Below are 15,342 nucleotides of genomic sequence, written 5' to 3' on the forward strand. Positions count from 1 at the left end.
AGACCTCTAAGGTCCCTTCCAACTCTTGCCCTCCCTGGATAACAGGTCCAATTCGGCTTTTAAGCGCATGCGCTAAAATAAACCCACCGTGGATAATAAACCGAATCGGGCTTTTGAGCGCATGCGCTAAAATAGGCCCTCCCTGGATAATAAGCCTAATTGAACTTTTGAGCGCATGCACTAAAATAGGTCCTCCCTGGATAATAAGCCGAATCGGGCTTTTGAGCGCATGCGCTAAAATAAGCCCTCCCTTGATAACAGGTCCAATTGGGCTTTTGAGTGCATGCGCTAAAATAAGCACTCCCTGGATAACAAGCCCAATCGAGCTTTTGAGTGCATGCGCTAAAATAAACCCACCCTGGATAATAAGCCGAAAAGGGCTTTTGAGCGCATGCACTAAAATAGGCCATCCCTGGATAACAGGTCCAATTGGGCTTTTAAGCGCATGCGCTAAAATAAACCCACCCTGGATAATAAGCCGAATCGGGCTTTTGAGTGCATGCGCTAAAATAGGCCCTCCATGGATAATAAGCCGAATCGGGCTTTTGAGCGCATGCGCTAAAATAAACCCACCCTGGATAATAAGCCGAATCGGGCTTTTGAGCGCATGCGCTAAAATAGGCCCTCCCTGGATAATAAGCCTAATCGAGCTTTTGAGCGCATGCGCTAAAATAGGTCCTCCCTGGATAATAAGCCGAATCGAGCTTTTGAGCGCATGCGCTAAAATAGGCCCTCCCTGGATAACAGGTCCAATTGGGCTTTTAAGCACATGCGCTAAAATAAACCCACCCTGGATAATAAGCCGAATCGGGCTTTTGAGCGCATGCGCTAAAATAGGCCCTCCCTGGATAATAAGCCTAATCGAGCTTTTTAGCGCATGCGCTAAAATAACCCCTCCCTGGATAACAAGTCCAATTGGGCTTTTGAGCGCATGCGCTAAAATAAACCCTCCCTGGATAATAAGCCCAATTGAGCTTTTGAGCGCATGCGCTAAACTATTTAAAATATTTAACCGCAAACGCAGCCGGTCCCCACCATTTCCTGGTAGGGAGGAGGAGGGGAACATGCCCCATGCTCCCCCACATGCACCTACCATCCCTGTGGAAAAGCCTCGAGGAGGCCGCTCTGGCAAATTCTAGCTACCGCCCCTTCTCTTAGTGGCGGCCGTAAAGAGTGCGGCAGGTCAAGCGATGCTAAGGCTGGCAAGAATGCGCCAGAAACAGAACTTCCGGCCCTCTCTGGATCATCTGATCCACGGACCGATGTTAAGGAGCATCCTACACCTCAAAAATAATAAGATGTCCCCGAAAATATGGCCAAGTGCTTATTTCAAGGGGTGGAAAGAAAATAAGACCCTGTCTTATTTTCGGGGAAACACGGTATTCTTGATGGGATTGCACAATTCCAGATTTTCCCACCATCAAAGAACCGTTTTGCACAAATCCAGGTGGGAAAATGTTCTGGAAAATTCCTTCTGCTCCAGGCCAGATTATTTCTCCCCCTTCCTGGCTCTGCTTTCTGAGAATATTGGGGGTTTTTTTTTGGGGGGGGGGGGAATCAAAGGAAGCATTTTGCAAATCGGGCCAAACTCTTCATAAAAGAGAATTTTTGTAGCTCAGGATTGAAATGAGTTTGACTGATTTCTAGATTAGTCCTCGATTTACGGCCGCAATTGAGCACCAAAATTTCGGTTGTTAGAGACGTGTGTGAAGTGAGTTTTGCCCCGTTTTATGACCTTCCTTGCTACCGTTGTTAAAGGACTCCGGCATGGATTTGATTTATATCGAGGCGGTTTTAAATCACAGGATTGAAATCACTAGTAAAAAAGGCTTGATTTAAATTGTAATTTAAAAAAAAACAAACGGCTGTGAAATTGTGTGAATGCATCAACTGTTATTCTCTTAGCTTGCAGATTCCCGGAAATGAGTTTACCAAAAAATGTAAATCTTGCAGAACATATACAGCCTTCATGCTAGATAATGGAGATCCATTTCATGCTGAATAAATTAAAATTATGAATGTAACTTAAGTAGGAAACTATCTTTAGATAGATTTTTTTTTAACTCCAAAAGCATTTTATTAAAATAAATTTTGATTTTTAAAAAAATCCGATTTCAATTTAAAAATCCGATTTAAAACAAAAAAAATCCATTTTTTTTAAAAAAAATGATTTTTATCCACCCTGAGGGAATTATTGGAGTGGTTTAACTTACTAACACGGTTATGGTGACTCCATTGCACACCAGAACTGCTAGACAAAAGGACAGTTTTTCTGAATGCCATCCGTCTGCTAAACAACTAATCCTCACAACACTGTCAAAATTATCTACTTGACTGTATTGCTATTCTTCTCTTCCTAGTACTTATCTCTTTCCACTGATGCTATATCCATGTTGCTTGTATCTTTAAAATTTATATGGTTTCATTTGTTCCCTAGTATAATTTGATTGCTTGTTAGTAACCTATGACTATCACTATATGTTGTATCTTATGATTCTTGATGAATGTATTCTATTTTATTCTTATTTATGTACACTGAGAGCCTACGCACCAAAGACAAATTCCTTTGTGTCCAATCACACTTGGCCAATAAAGGATTCTATTCTATTCTTATTCTACTTCTGTTCTATTCTATACTATTCTTATTCTACTTCTATTCTATTCCTATTCTACTTCGATTCTACTTGTATTTTCTTCTATTCATTCTATTATTCTATTCTTATTCTATTCCCATTCTATTCTATTCCTAGTCTATTCTACGCTATGCTATTCTTATTCTACTTCTCTTCTCTTCCATTTTAATTCTACTTCTATTCTATTCCTATTCTACTTCTAATCCATTCTAATTCTACTTGTATTTTATTCTAATTCTACTTCTATTCTATTCTACTTCTATTCTATTCTACTCTATTCTTATTCTACTTGTATTTTATTCTATTCTTATTCTATTATTCTATTCTTATTCTATTTCCGTTCTATTCTATTCCTAGTCTATTCTACGCTATGCTATTCTTATTCTACTTCTCTTCCATTTTAATTCTACTTCTATTCTATTCCTATTCTACTTCTAATCCATTCTAATTCTACTTGTATTTTATTCTATTCTAATTCTACTTGTATTTTATTCTAATTCTACTTCTATTCTATTCCTATTCTACTTCTATTCTACTCTATTCTTATTCTACTTGTATTTTATTCTATTCTTATTCTATTATTCTATTCTTATTCTATTTCCGTTCTATTCTATTCCTAGTCTATTCTACGCTATGCTATTCTTATTCTACTTCTCCTCTTCCATTTTAATTCTACTTCTATTCTATTCCTATTCTACTTCTAATCCATTCTTATTCTACTTGTATTTTATTCTATTCTTATTCTACTATTCTATTCTTATTCTACTTCTCTTCTATTCTATTCCATTCTAATTCTACTTCTATTCTATTCCTAGTCTACTTCTATTCTATTCTTCTATTCTTATTCTACTTGTATTTTATTCTATTCTTATTCTACTATTCTATTCTTATTCTACTTCTCTTCTATTCCATTCTAATTCTACTTCTATTCTATTCCTAGTCTACTTCTATTCTATTCTTCTATTCTTATTCTACTTGTATTTTATTCTATTCTTATTCTACTATTCTATTTCTGTTCTATTCTATTCGTATTCTATTCTACTCTATGCTATTCTTATTCTATTCTGATTCTACTTCTGTTCTATTCTATTCATATTCTGTTCTATTTTATCCTATCCTATCCTATCCTGTCCTATTATCATCAAAAACAAATTCCTTGCGAGTCCAATCACACCTATAGAATTCTATATTCTATTCTATTCTGGAAGGTCACAAAGAGGGGAATCACGTGACCTTGGGAACACAGAAACAGTCATAAATATGAAGCGGTTGCCAAGCATCTGGATTTGGATTCCCATGATTGCAGGGGTGCTGTCGAGGTCGTAACTGTGAGAAAAACGGACGCGAGGCACTTTTTCTCATGCCGTCGTAACTTGGAACGGTCCTTAAATGAACAGGCTGATCAGGTTACCTGGGTTGTTCTGACCGAGGCTTCCCGAGAGCATGAAGCAAACTCCCGGTCCAGACATAACCTCCTTTAATTAATTGGCTGTGAATTCTGCTCATTCCCATCCAGCAAAGTCTTTCAAAGGAGGATTTACGGTCACAGACCTTATCTGGCTTGGAGAGCTGCTGCAAAACTCGGCAAGGAGTCTCAGAGAGTCCCGAACCAATGAAGGGAACTAAGGGCCTCCTGCAAACTCCACTCCCCTTTTGCTCCTCTTTGAGTCCCTCTGGGAGGGGCCATTCATCGTCCACCTGTGGCCTTACTCCCAAGTCGACCCCTGTTCTTTAGTTGTTCCCTTCTTGTCTGGCAAATGAGAACCTGGATTGTTGGGGGCGATATGCTGACTCTGTAAACCGCTTAGAGAGGGCTGAAATCCCTATGAAGCGGTATATAAGTCTAACTGCTATTGCTAACTCAGCGCATGCATACCCTGGGAACAGGCTCCAGCTGTTCTTCTGCCTCACTGATGTCTGACTCCGAAGGCAGCTGATAACTGGCATACGGCCCCGGCCCCCTCTCTGCCTCCGACACAGAGCCCTCCCCAGACCCCAGGATTGGCCCATCTCCCTCCCCAACCTCCTCACTGTCCGACTCTGCTCGCAGGACACAACATGGGTAATGAAACGACTGCAAGAAAGCAACCAAGCTAAACTCGGGCAGCGTACACAACGCAACAACAATTTGTTGTCCGTGTGGCTTTTCAAGTCTCTACGTCTCCTGCGACCCCAGTTGGGGGGGGTGTGTGTCACAGCAGCCACCGAGACCCAGACATTTCTCTATAAAATGGTCTTTCGTTTGTTCCAAGTTTTGTGGCCCTTCTTCCTTCTCTGACTCCCTTTTAATTTAAGACAGCCCCCCGCTCCCCCCCCACCCCGAGCAGCCGGTTGGACTAGAAGACCTCTGAAGGTCCCTTCCAACTCCATTCTTCTCCACTTCATGGCCGAGCAGCGGGTTTCCCTGGAAAGGGGGCAGGGAAATGGAAAACCACCCCATGTCAACACAGGGCAAGGATTTGGGGAGGGGGGCGGGAAACACACCTCCTAAGCTGAATGCCCAAAGACTCCCCATCATTTTAAGAAACGAAGAAATCTGAGAGGGGGGGATGACCCCCCCCTCCGTTTTAAACCGTCATGGGACCCATCCACCCGCCCCCACCCCACCCCTCCAATTCTCCCTTTCTCTCTCTTTTTTTTCCTCTATTTAAATTAAGAACACGAAAGAAAACAAGCCAATAAAAAAACAAACCAAAACTTTTAAAAAAGAAAAGGAAAGGAAAAAAAAAGAAAGAAAAGAAAATTAGGACAAGCGCTCCAGGTACCCTCTCACACCTGGGGCAGGGTCTTCGGTTCAGCCAATCACACCTCAGTGTGTTGTGCGCTGTATCTAGGCAACGGCTGGTCCAATCGGAACGAGCCCTCCCTGGCCTGAAAGGTGCGTGCTTGGTTGGGCTGAGTGACAAGAGAGGTGCTGATTGGTTGGCCGGTACAGGTAGGTAGGTAGGAACCTAGCGCTCGATTGGCTGGTGGTTCGGAAGTCAAAGTGTCCCGGAAGAGAGAGGGCGAGACAGAAGTCGCCTCCCGCCCCCACACGAGTGCGGAAGGGGGGGGGGAGCCATCAGGAGGGTTCAAGGCAGTGTCAGTTCTCGGCAAGGCAGACCGTTGGGGACAGCGGGACGTGGCACTGTCCCGTTTCGTGGCGGGGACTCTGTTTTTTAAGTGGAAAGTGTCCGTGAAAACCAAAATTCACAAATTGGGGCAGACATCCCGAGGAAAAACAGCTGAACTGGAATCGAAAGTTCTTTTTGTGGTGGGTTTTTGAGGGGGGAAGAAATAACATAGCGCCTGGATGTCCTTGACGGGGCGGGGAAAAACCTTCGGCGTCTGTGGGACGCTCTGCGCACCAAGTCCTTTGAGGCGACCCTCGGCACCCTGCCCAATAAAGAAGGCCACAAACAAGTCCTTCACAGCACTGGCGGACAAAGTAGGTTTGCGCGAGCGATTTTCGAAAAATGGGTCGAGGTCCTTGGCATATCCGCAGCGTTACGGAGGACCGAGGAATTTCTCCCCAAATTCTGGAGCCTGGTCTCAAGATCGGCAGATGGAAAGTCGATCGGGCGTCGATCCGGTTCCTAAGGATTTAGAGATCAGCGGCCGACAGAACGAGACTTCTCCATTAGCGGATGGAAAAGTCACTCGGGTGCCAAAGCTGCCCCCCAAAGCCAGGGGAAGCCGGCGGGATCGTAAGATAAGCTGGATCGGTGACGAGATTGGAAGAATTTGGAGAGCTCAGGGTGGGAATTCGTCTCGTGTCAACGGAAGCCTTCCTCGGGACGGCGAAGGAGATGTGGCTTCCAACGGTCCCTGGGGAGGTGACGGTACAGGTTGGCGCATTGCGACGTCTTTTGGACACCTCGTTTCCGAAGGCCGGCCGAGTTTTGACCAGGTGACCTTCTGAGATTGGCAGCTTTCACAGATGGCGGAGATGTGAACGAGGAAGCAGGTTGAGGTGCACACCATCAAGTTTTCGGACCCGCAAAGAAAGACTCACGGAGCAGGTGGGACTCCGAGAGGGACATTTCCTTGCGTGGCGACGGACGTTGAGCGGACTTTCCCACCGAACGAAGGCAGAAAACAGTTCCAAGGAAGGCCATCTTCAAAATTTTCTCTTTTTTTGTGTGTGTTTTTGTTTTCTTCCCCGTCCACCTTCACGGACGCCTGGCTCGCGGCCTGCTCAAACGTGTCCACGCTCTCTCTCTCTCCGGTTCGCTCTCTCTCTCTCTCCCACTCTCTCTCTCTCTTTCGCATTCCCAGTAGATGGATGCCTCTTTAAAACGGGGATCAGAACAAACGAGTCCAGAGGAGAACATCAACGGGGGGGAGGGGGGGAGAGGGAGGGTATTGTGCGGGGAAGCTATCTTTTAGGGGGGAGGGGAGAAGCAAGGCCTGTTCCCCGCCCCCCCACCCCTCTTCCTCAGCAGCACGGAAAAGCCAGCATCGGAGTTGTGAGTGGATATACGTACGTGCGGACGCACAAATGTATTCAATTCCCATCCCACAGACCTCCCGGCCCACCTTTCTCCTACCACAGAAACCCACTCGCCCCTGCCTTTACACAACACAGGGGGAAAATAAGGCCAAAATATATCAGCAATGGCCGAAGGGTAAACCAAATCTTTGCAATGGATCTAAGTTTAGTAAACAACCATCACCACACACATTAAAAAAAAAATGAAGCATGCCAAAATGTGCTTGAGAGCAGGAATCCTGATAAAGGGACCGGGCTGAAGGTTTAGTGGGGGTATATATTGGCTTATCAATGCGAGACACACCAAGCTCAGAATGCAGGTTTTGCTTCTAGACTGGGTATGTGTATGTGTGTGTGTGTATATATATATGTGTGTGTGTTTTTTTATTTGTGCTGATAAATAAATAAAGGGAGACTAGTATAGATCTATTTCAAGCTATTTAGCTCTCATCAGCTAGCCATACCCTTACTGGGGTTTGAACCTGGGCTATATTACATACTAGGCAGACATCTTAGCCATTAGGCCACAGGCTCTTATCCGTTATCAGCGAATATATGAATATGTATGTATGTATGTATGTATGTATGTATGTATGTAGTGTCACACACATATACATACATATACATACATACACACACATATACATACATACATACATACATACTATTGGGTATAATTTGGCCCTAAATTGGGACATTGATGCAAGTACTTTGCTAGCCAAGGAAAAATTTAAAAAAGCAAGAAAGGGATATTTTTCTCTCTGCTAGTCATCAGTGCAGTGTTTGTCAACAGTGGGGACTTCAAAACGTGGGGACTTCAACTCCCAAAATTCCCCAGCAGGCATGGCTTTAAAAGGTGGGTGGATTTCAACTCCCAATTCTCCGGCCCAGCTCTCTTTAAGGTGAGTGGACTTCGACTCCCAGAATTCCCCAGGGAGCGTATTTCAAGGTGGGACTTTTAACTTCCTGAATTTCCCCAGGGAGCGTATTTCAAGGTGGGACTTTTCACTCCCAGAATTCCTCAATCCGGCCTGCTTTAAAAGATGGATGGCTTTCGAGTGCCAGAATTCTCCAGCCCAGCTCGCTTTAAGGTAAGGGGACTTCAACTCCCAGAATTCCCCAGGGAGCATATTTCAAGGTGGGACTTTTAACTCCCAGTCTCCGGATACGCTTCAAGGTGCTAGTCGTAACTTATAAAGCCCTTCATGGTATTGGATCTGGGTACTTGAGAGACCGCCTGCTGCCAATTACCTCCCACAGACCCATTAGATCTCACAGGGTTGGCCTCCTCCGGGTGCCATCTACCAGCCAATGCCACCTGGCTATTACCCGGGGGAGGGCCTTCTCTGTGGCAGCTCCAGCCCTCTGGAATGAACTCCCCGCAGGGATTCGGACCCTCACCTCTCTCCAGGCCTTCCGAAAAGCCGTCAAAACCTGGCTTTGCCGGCAGGCCTGGGGGTGATGAGTTCCCTCCCCTCTCGACATGTATGGTTGTGCGACTGTTGTTTACTTTTATTATTTGTATTTTGTTTTTTATGTTCCCCATTTTCCCCCTTGAATTGTTCGCCGCCCTGAGTCCTCCCGGAGAAGGGCGGCATACAAATAATAAAATTATATTCTATTCTAATTCCTCAGCTGGCATCGCTTTAAAGATGGGTGGATTTCCACTTGCTGGCTTGGGGGGGGGAATTCTGGGAGTTCGAAGTCCACTCAAACCTTCAAACAAGCTGGCGGGAGAATTGTGGGAGTTGGAAGTCCACCCGCCTTCAAGTCCCCACGGTTGAAAAACACAACTTATTTCTCATTTCTCAGCCTGATAGGCCTAACGTATTTTTTCCAATTGCAGTGGTTTATTAGGTTAAAATTTAAAGGGGGGGGGGTAAGATTTCCCCCAAGTGGACATTTTTGGGAAGCAGAATTGTACACTCTGACGGCAAAAAAAAGGGGGGGGAATTGTGGTGCATTCACACACCCCTGCCTTAAAAATCTCCTTGCACAAAAGGTGGGGTATCACATCAGAAGTCCCCAGTGCAAAGATTTTGCTGGATGAGGGGTTGTTTAGATCTCACTAGACATTTTGAAACACACACACACACCTCTCGCCCTTTCCTCTCTTCCCATTGCACATACCCCCCCCCCTCTCCAGGGTAGTGCTGACTGGCCCTTCATCTGCCCCCAAAAGCCCCATCCTGCCCAGCCGCTCGTCTGGATGCCCTCTACACTCCCCTGCCTCTCTGCCGAAGGGCGCCTTCCCGACACGCTACCTCTTTCTTCTCCTCGTCTTCGGGGCCCGGGGGTTCTGCGGACGGCTGGTCCTCGGGGCCACCGGGCTCCAGGGCCTCGTTCTCCGGCTGGGGCTCCGACAGCTCCATGGGCATCGTCTGCTTCTCCTCGCTGCGTGAAAAGAGAGGGAGAGGCGATCATTGGGGCAGGGGAACTGGGGGTCGCTAGGGGACAAGGAGAGCCTCAAAAAAAGGGGGTCTCTGCCCCATAGAGCAAGGCCACTGTCCCCCCCAAAATCTCTGCCCCATAGTAGCGCTGACTTCCCCTTCATTTTGCCTTCCTGCCCGGCAACACGCTGCGGCCTTCCCTTCCTTCTCCTTCACTGTAGCCCATCTAAAGGTGACTTCTCCGTCCCCGAGCATCCTTGGAGTACGTTCCCCCCAATTTCAGAGTAACACACAAACACAACGCAAGAGAAAGGCCTTTCTTTCCCAGGTCCGAAGGGCTGTCTTGCAAGCCCAAACAAGGGGAGGAATTAGACTCTGAAAGGGGGGACAGGCACATGGACTGGACCCCCAAATAGTCTAGCCCCTTTCTCCCCCCCCCCCAAACCACCCACCTGAACCTCCTTTCATGTCGCATATTCCATCCCCCGGTCAATTACACCCCAGGCTTCCCATCTCACAGCCCGCCCACCCTCCCGCCAGTCCTATGGAGCCCAGGCTGCCTCGTTCCCCACCCCCCACCCCCACCCCACTGTTGCTCGGTGGCCAGGGAGGGCCAGGAGCAGAAAAGGAGCAGCAGCCAGAGAGGCAGAAAAGAGGGAAGACAAGACAGACAGACACACACACATACACACACATGCGGGATGGAAAAGAGGGAGCGAGGACGGGAGGGGGAAGGAGGAGGAGAAGAAAAAATATCTCTGCAGAGAAAAGGGCAGGCGGTGGGGGGGAAAGGGGGGGGGAGAAGGATGGGTGGCTGAGCCTTGGAGGTGGGGGAGGAAGAGAAGAATCCAGCAGAGGAAGCAGCTGGAAGGCAGGCAGAGGGCAGGACTCCTTGGGGGGGAGGGGGAATAGAGATTGATTAGATAGATAGATAGATAGATAGATAGATAGATAGATAGATAGATAGATAGATAGATAGATAGATAGAGTTGGGGAAGGGAGAGAGATAGAGATGGGGGAAGGGAGTGGTGCAGAGGAGAAAGCAACTGGAAGGCTGGCAGAGAGAGGGGGGGAGAGAGGGGGGGAGAGAGGGAAGAAGGGAAAGCAGGCAGAGGCCTGGACTCCTTGGGGGGGTGGGAGAGATTGATTAGATAGAGATAAGATAGATGGAGGGAGAAAGATAGAGAGATGGGGGAAGGAAGGGGGCCAGAGGAGAAAGCAGCTAGTAGGCAGGCAGAAGCTGGGACTGGGGGGGGGGGAGATAGAGATTGATTAGATAGATAGATAGATAGATAGATAGATAGATAGATAGATAGATAGATAGATAGATAGGCAAATAGAGAGATAGGGAAAGAGAGAGATAGAAAGATGGGGGAAGGGAGGAGGGGGCCAGAGGGGAAAGCAGCTAGTAGGCAGGCAGAAGCTGGGACTCCTGGTGGGGGGGGAGAAATAGAGATTGATTAGATAGATAGATAGATAGATAGATAGATAGATAGATAGATAGATAGATAGGCAAATAGATAGATAGGGAAAGGGAGAGATAGAAAGATGGGGGAAGGGAGGGGGCAGAGGAGAAAGCAGCTAGTAGGCAGGCAGAAGCTGGGACTCCTGGGGGGGAGAAATAGAGATTGATTAGATAGATAGATAGATAGATAGATAGATAGATATAGATAGATAGGCAAATAGATACATAGGGAAAGGGAGATAGAGAGATGGGGGAAGGAAGGAGGGGGCCAGAGGAGAAAGCAGCTGGCAGGCAGAAGGAGGGAAGAGAGAAAGATTGATTAGATAGATAGAGATAGATGAGAGGGGAATAGAGGGATATAGATAAATAGGTGGAGGGGAAGGGAGGGGGGGCAGAGGAGGAAGCAGCTGGAAGACAGGCAGAGGACCCCCGCTGGGAGGGAGGGAGGGGGGAGAGAAAGAGAGGGGGGGGAGGAAAGGAAGGAAAGGGGGAACCACCAGCCAAGCAAAGGTGGGGGGGGAGGGGAAGGAAACCCCCACCGCAGTGAAAGGGGGGACCTCCTGGGAAGAAAGGGGAGGGGGCTGGAGGGAAGAGAGAGAAAATGGAGGGCAGGAGGAAGGAGGGGAGGGGGGAGCCCAGGAGGCGCGAGGCAGAGGGGGGAAGGGGAGGGGGGAGGGGCGGCAGAAAGGAAGCGAATGAATGAATGAATGGAGGAGGAGGAAGAAGGGAGAATGGCGCAGGAGGAAGAGGAGGAGGAGGAGGGGGAATCGGAGGAGGCCGGCCGGGGCCCTCCTCCCGGTCTCACCCTCCCTTGCTCTCGGAGAGCAGCATGGCCGAAGGGGGGGGGAGAATCCGGATCGCCTTCCGGGGTGGCTGGGCGGGCGGGCGAGGGGGGTCCGCGGCGGCTCCGCCTCTCTGGCTCAGCAGTCCCGCGGGCGGCGGCGCAGCGGCGAAGACGGCGGCCAGGGCGACGGCGGGAGCCCCGGCGCAAAAGCGGAGCCGCGGACGGGCGGCGGGGCCATCTTGCCGGCGCCCGATTGCTTTTCCCGGCAGCCCCCGGGAGGAGGAGGGGATAAAGGAGGGGGGGGGGATAAAGGAGGGGGGAGGAGGAAGAGGGGGGGCTGATGAATCCCCCTCCCCAATAGGCTGCAGGAGAGTTTCCCTTGAAAGGCCAGGCATTTGAACCCCCTTCCCCTTCCCAACTGCTCAAGCACACAGGAAGCTCCTTTTTCTTCCAAGCTTCAGATGTCACTTTTAAAGGGGACACACAAACACACACTCCCTCCATCCATCCTCCCTCCATTCATCTATCCATCTTCCCTCCATCCTCCTTCCCTCCCTCCATCTTCCATCCATCCATCCTTCCCTCCATCTTCCCTCCATCCTCCTTCCATCCCTCCATCCTTCCTTCTTCCCCCCTCCATCTTCCATCCTTCCTCCATCTTCCTTCCCTCCCTCCATCTTCCATCCATCCTCAATCCATCCCTCCATCCTTCCTTCTCCCCCCCTCCATCTTCCATCCTTCCTCCATCTTCCTTCCCTCCTTCCCTCCATCCATCTTCCCTCCATCCTCCTTCCCTCCCTCAATCCATCCATCCACCCTCCCTCCCTCCTCCTTCCCTCCATTCACGCATCCATCCACCCTCCCTCCATTCATCCATCCACCCTCCCTCCACTCATCCTCCCTCCATTCATCCATCCATCCACCCTCCCTCCATTCATCGTCCATCCATCCTCCCTCCCTCCCTCGATCCACCATCCATTGTTCAATCGATCCATCCATCCAGTCAGTCAAGCTCACAGCAGGAATCTTCCCTTACTTGGAGGTTGCAAGGTGCATCTCTCTCTTTTAAAAAAAAAAAGAACCAGCCCCCCCATCCAACCGGTCAAGACCTTCAATCTTTCCAATCCATCCATCCTCCCCCCTCCTCCATCCATGCATCCATCCATCCACCTTCCCTCCCTCCTCCACCCATCCAACCTCCTTCCCTCCCTCCATCTTCCTTCCCCCCATCCATCCATCCTTCCCTCCCTCCATCTTCTATCCATCCTCCTTCCCTCCCTCAATCCATCCATCCTCCCTCCCTCCATTCATCTATCCTCCGTCCTCCTTCCAGGATCCACCCTCTACACAGGGCCCATCTGGGGTTGGGGGGGGAGAAGGCCCTTCCTTTTTATGACCCTATGGTAAGTTTCCCTTCACACATATGTGCTAGTCAAGAGCCAAGGTGGCGCAGTGGTTAGAGTGCAGCACTGCAGGCTACTTCAGCTGACTGCAGTTCTGCGGTTCAAATCTCACCGGCTCAGGGTTGACTCAGCCTTCCATCCTTCCGAGGTGGGTAAAATGAGGACCCGGATTGTTGTTGGGGGCAATATGCTGACTCTGTAAACCGCTTAGAGAGGGCTGAAAGCCCTATGAAGCGGTATATAAGTCTAACTGCTATTGCTATTGCTATAGTCGATCCTGACTCTAGGGGGCAGTGCTCATCTCCATTTCAAAGCTGAAGAGCCAGCACTGTCCAAAGACGTTTCCGTGGTCATGTGGCCGGCACGCCTTCGAAGGCACACGGATTGTTGTTCCCTTCCCACCAAAGGTGGTCCCTATTCTTCTATTTTTTTTATGTGCTTTCCAACTGCTAGGTTGGCAGAAGCTGGGGCAAGTCACGGGAGCTCCCTCCATTACGTGGTGCTAGGGATTCGAACCGCGGGCCTTTCTGATCGACAAGCTCAGCGTCTTAGCCACCGAGCCACCACACCCTATAGTATTCCAGAGGATCTCCTCTGTTGGGATCCTCCTGGCCAGACCCCTTCAAAAAAACGACCAAAACTGACTTCATCCCAGTGGAGCAGGCCACGGTCCGGTCAGTTTCTCAGCAATATCAATTCTCGAATCTCATCCTCTTTTCCTGCAGCCGTTCCTGCTTGTGCTTTAGAGAGAGACCGCCCCACGCTTGACATGTTCTGGGCCACAAGAGAGCTCAGCGTTGTCTCCTTCGCTTTTCGGGGTGCCCTGCTACCCCCCCCCCCGCCCCAAAATGGATCGGCCTTCCCAAGTCGGGCCCGCTGGGAGTGGCGCACGAACTGCCCCATCATGGCTCAGGGCCCGCCCCTCCCCGCCGATACTCACGTTTTGCTGCCCGGCGGCTCGATCGGGCGCGGCGGCTCCGAGGCGAGACCCCCGATGTCTAGGACAGACTCCTCCGTCACCGTTGGATTGAGAGGCTCTGGCCTGCCCTGTGGGGGGGGGGAGGGGTTAATTTAGCAGGAAGGGGCCACAGGTCCCGCAGCCCCCCAAATTCGAAGCAGAGGAGCTGGGACACCCCACCCCATCCCCGAGGAGGAGACACCCCCCCCCCCGAAACGCCCGCGTACTCGTTCTGGAAATGTGCTCTCGGCCTGCATGCTGCGTGCTGGTGGTTGTGGTGGTGGGGTGTGGCTGTGTTGCCTCGCAGGCGGGGAGGGGGTCCTTCTCCCTTCTTCCCTGGGGCTGGATGGGATCTCTTGGTGCTGGGCTTTGGCGCTGTGGGGTGGGAAGCAGGCCCCGGGTCGGGAGGGCTCTTTGGTGGGGGGGAAGCTGGTGCTGTCCCGGGAAGCTTCGCGGCTGCGGGACTAGGGGGGAAAAAGAAAGAGAGAGCATTTTTGGGCACTTCTCGGTTCTCCTGAAAAGGCTGGGTGGGTTAAGGTGAAATATAGTTTTTTTTTCTTTCTTTCTTTCTCTCCCTCCCTCACTCTTCCTTCCTTCTTTCTTTCTACTTTAATCCCTTTTCCTTCCTTCCTCCCCTTCATTGCCTGCCTGCCTTCCTCTTCCTTTCTTCTTCCCTTCTTTCTTTTTCTCTTTTCTTTCTTTTCCTCTTTCTTCTTCCCTCTCTCTTCCTTCCTTCCTCCTTTCTCTTCCTTTTTCTACTTTAATTCTGTTTCCTTCCTTCCTCCCCTTCATTACCTGCCTGCCTTCTTCTCCCTTTTCTTTTTCTCTTTTCTTTCTCCCTTCCCCTCACGCTTCCTTCCTTCTTCCTTTCTCTTTCTTTTTCTTTCTACTTTAATCCCTTTTCCTTCCTTCCTCCCCTTCATTGCCTGCCTGCCTTCTTCTCCCTTTCTTCCTCCTTTTTCTTTTCTTTCTTTCTTTCGCTTTCTCCCTCCCTCCCTCTTCCTTCTTCCTTTCTTTTTCTTTCTACTTTAATCCCTTTTCCTTCCTTCCTCCCCTTCATTACCTGCCTGCCTTCCTCTCCTTTTCTTCCTCCCTTTCTTTTTTTCTTTCTTTTGCTCTCTTCCGTCCTTCTTCTTTTCTTTCTACTTTAATCCCTTTTCCTTCCTTCCTCCCCTTCATTGCCTGCCTGCCTTCTTCTCCCTTCCTTCCTCCCTTTCTTTCTTTCTACTAAATTCTCT

At 49.3% G+C, this 15,342-nt stretch overlaps 1 protein-coding gene across 1 annotated transcript in view; it reads right to left on the reverse strand.

The window, feature by feature from the left end:
- Positions 1–15,342, reverse strand: part of ACIN1 (apoptotic chromatin condensation inducer 1) — a 69,597-nt gene that overhangs the window by 21,432 nt on the left and 32,823 nt on the right. Inside the window, exons 6-8 of the mRNA XM_087714221.1 lie at positions 14,332–14,568; positions 14,087–14,193; positions 9,369–9,498 (exon numbers count right to left, since the gene is read on the reverse strand). Coding sequence (XP_087570347.1) covers positions 9,369–9,498; positions 14,087–14,193; positions 14,332–14,568 — 474 coding nt within the window. The remainder of the gene's footprint in view (positions 1–9,368; positions 9,499–14,086; positions 14,194–14,331; positions 14,569–15,342) is intronic.

The sequence above is a fragment of the Thamnophis sirtalis genome, unplaced genomic scaffold (genome assembly GCF_051295495.1).
Source record: "Thamnophis sirtalis isolate CommonGarterSnake01/CBP01778 unplaced genomic scaffold, rThaSir2_p1.2 scaffold_4, whole genome shotgun sequence".
Lineage (NCBI taxonomy): Eukaryota > Metazoa > Chordata > Lepidosauria > Squamata > Natricidae > Thamnophis > Thamnophis sirtalis.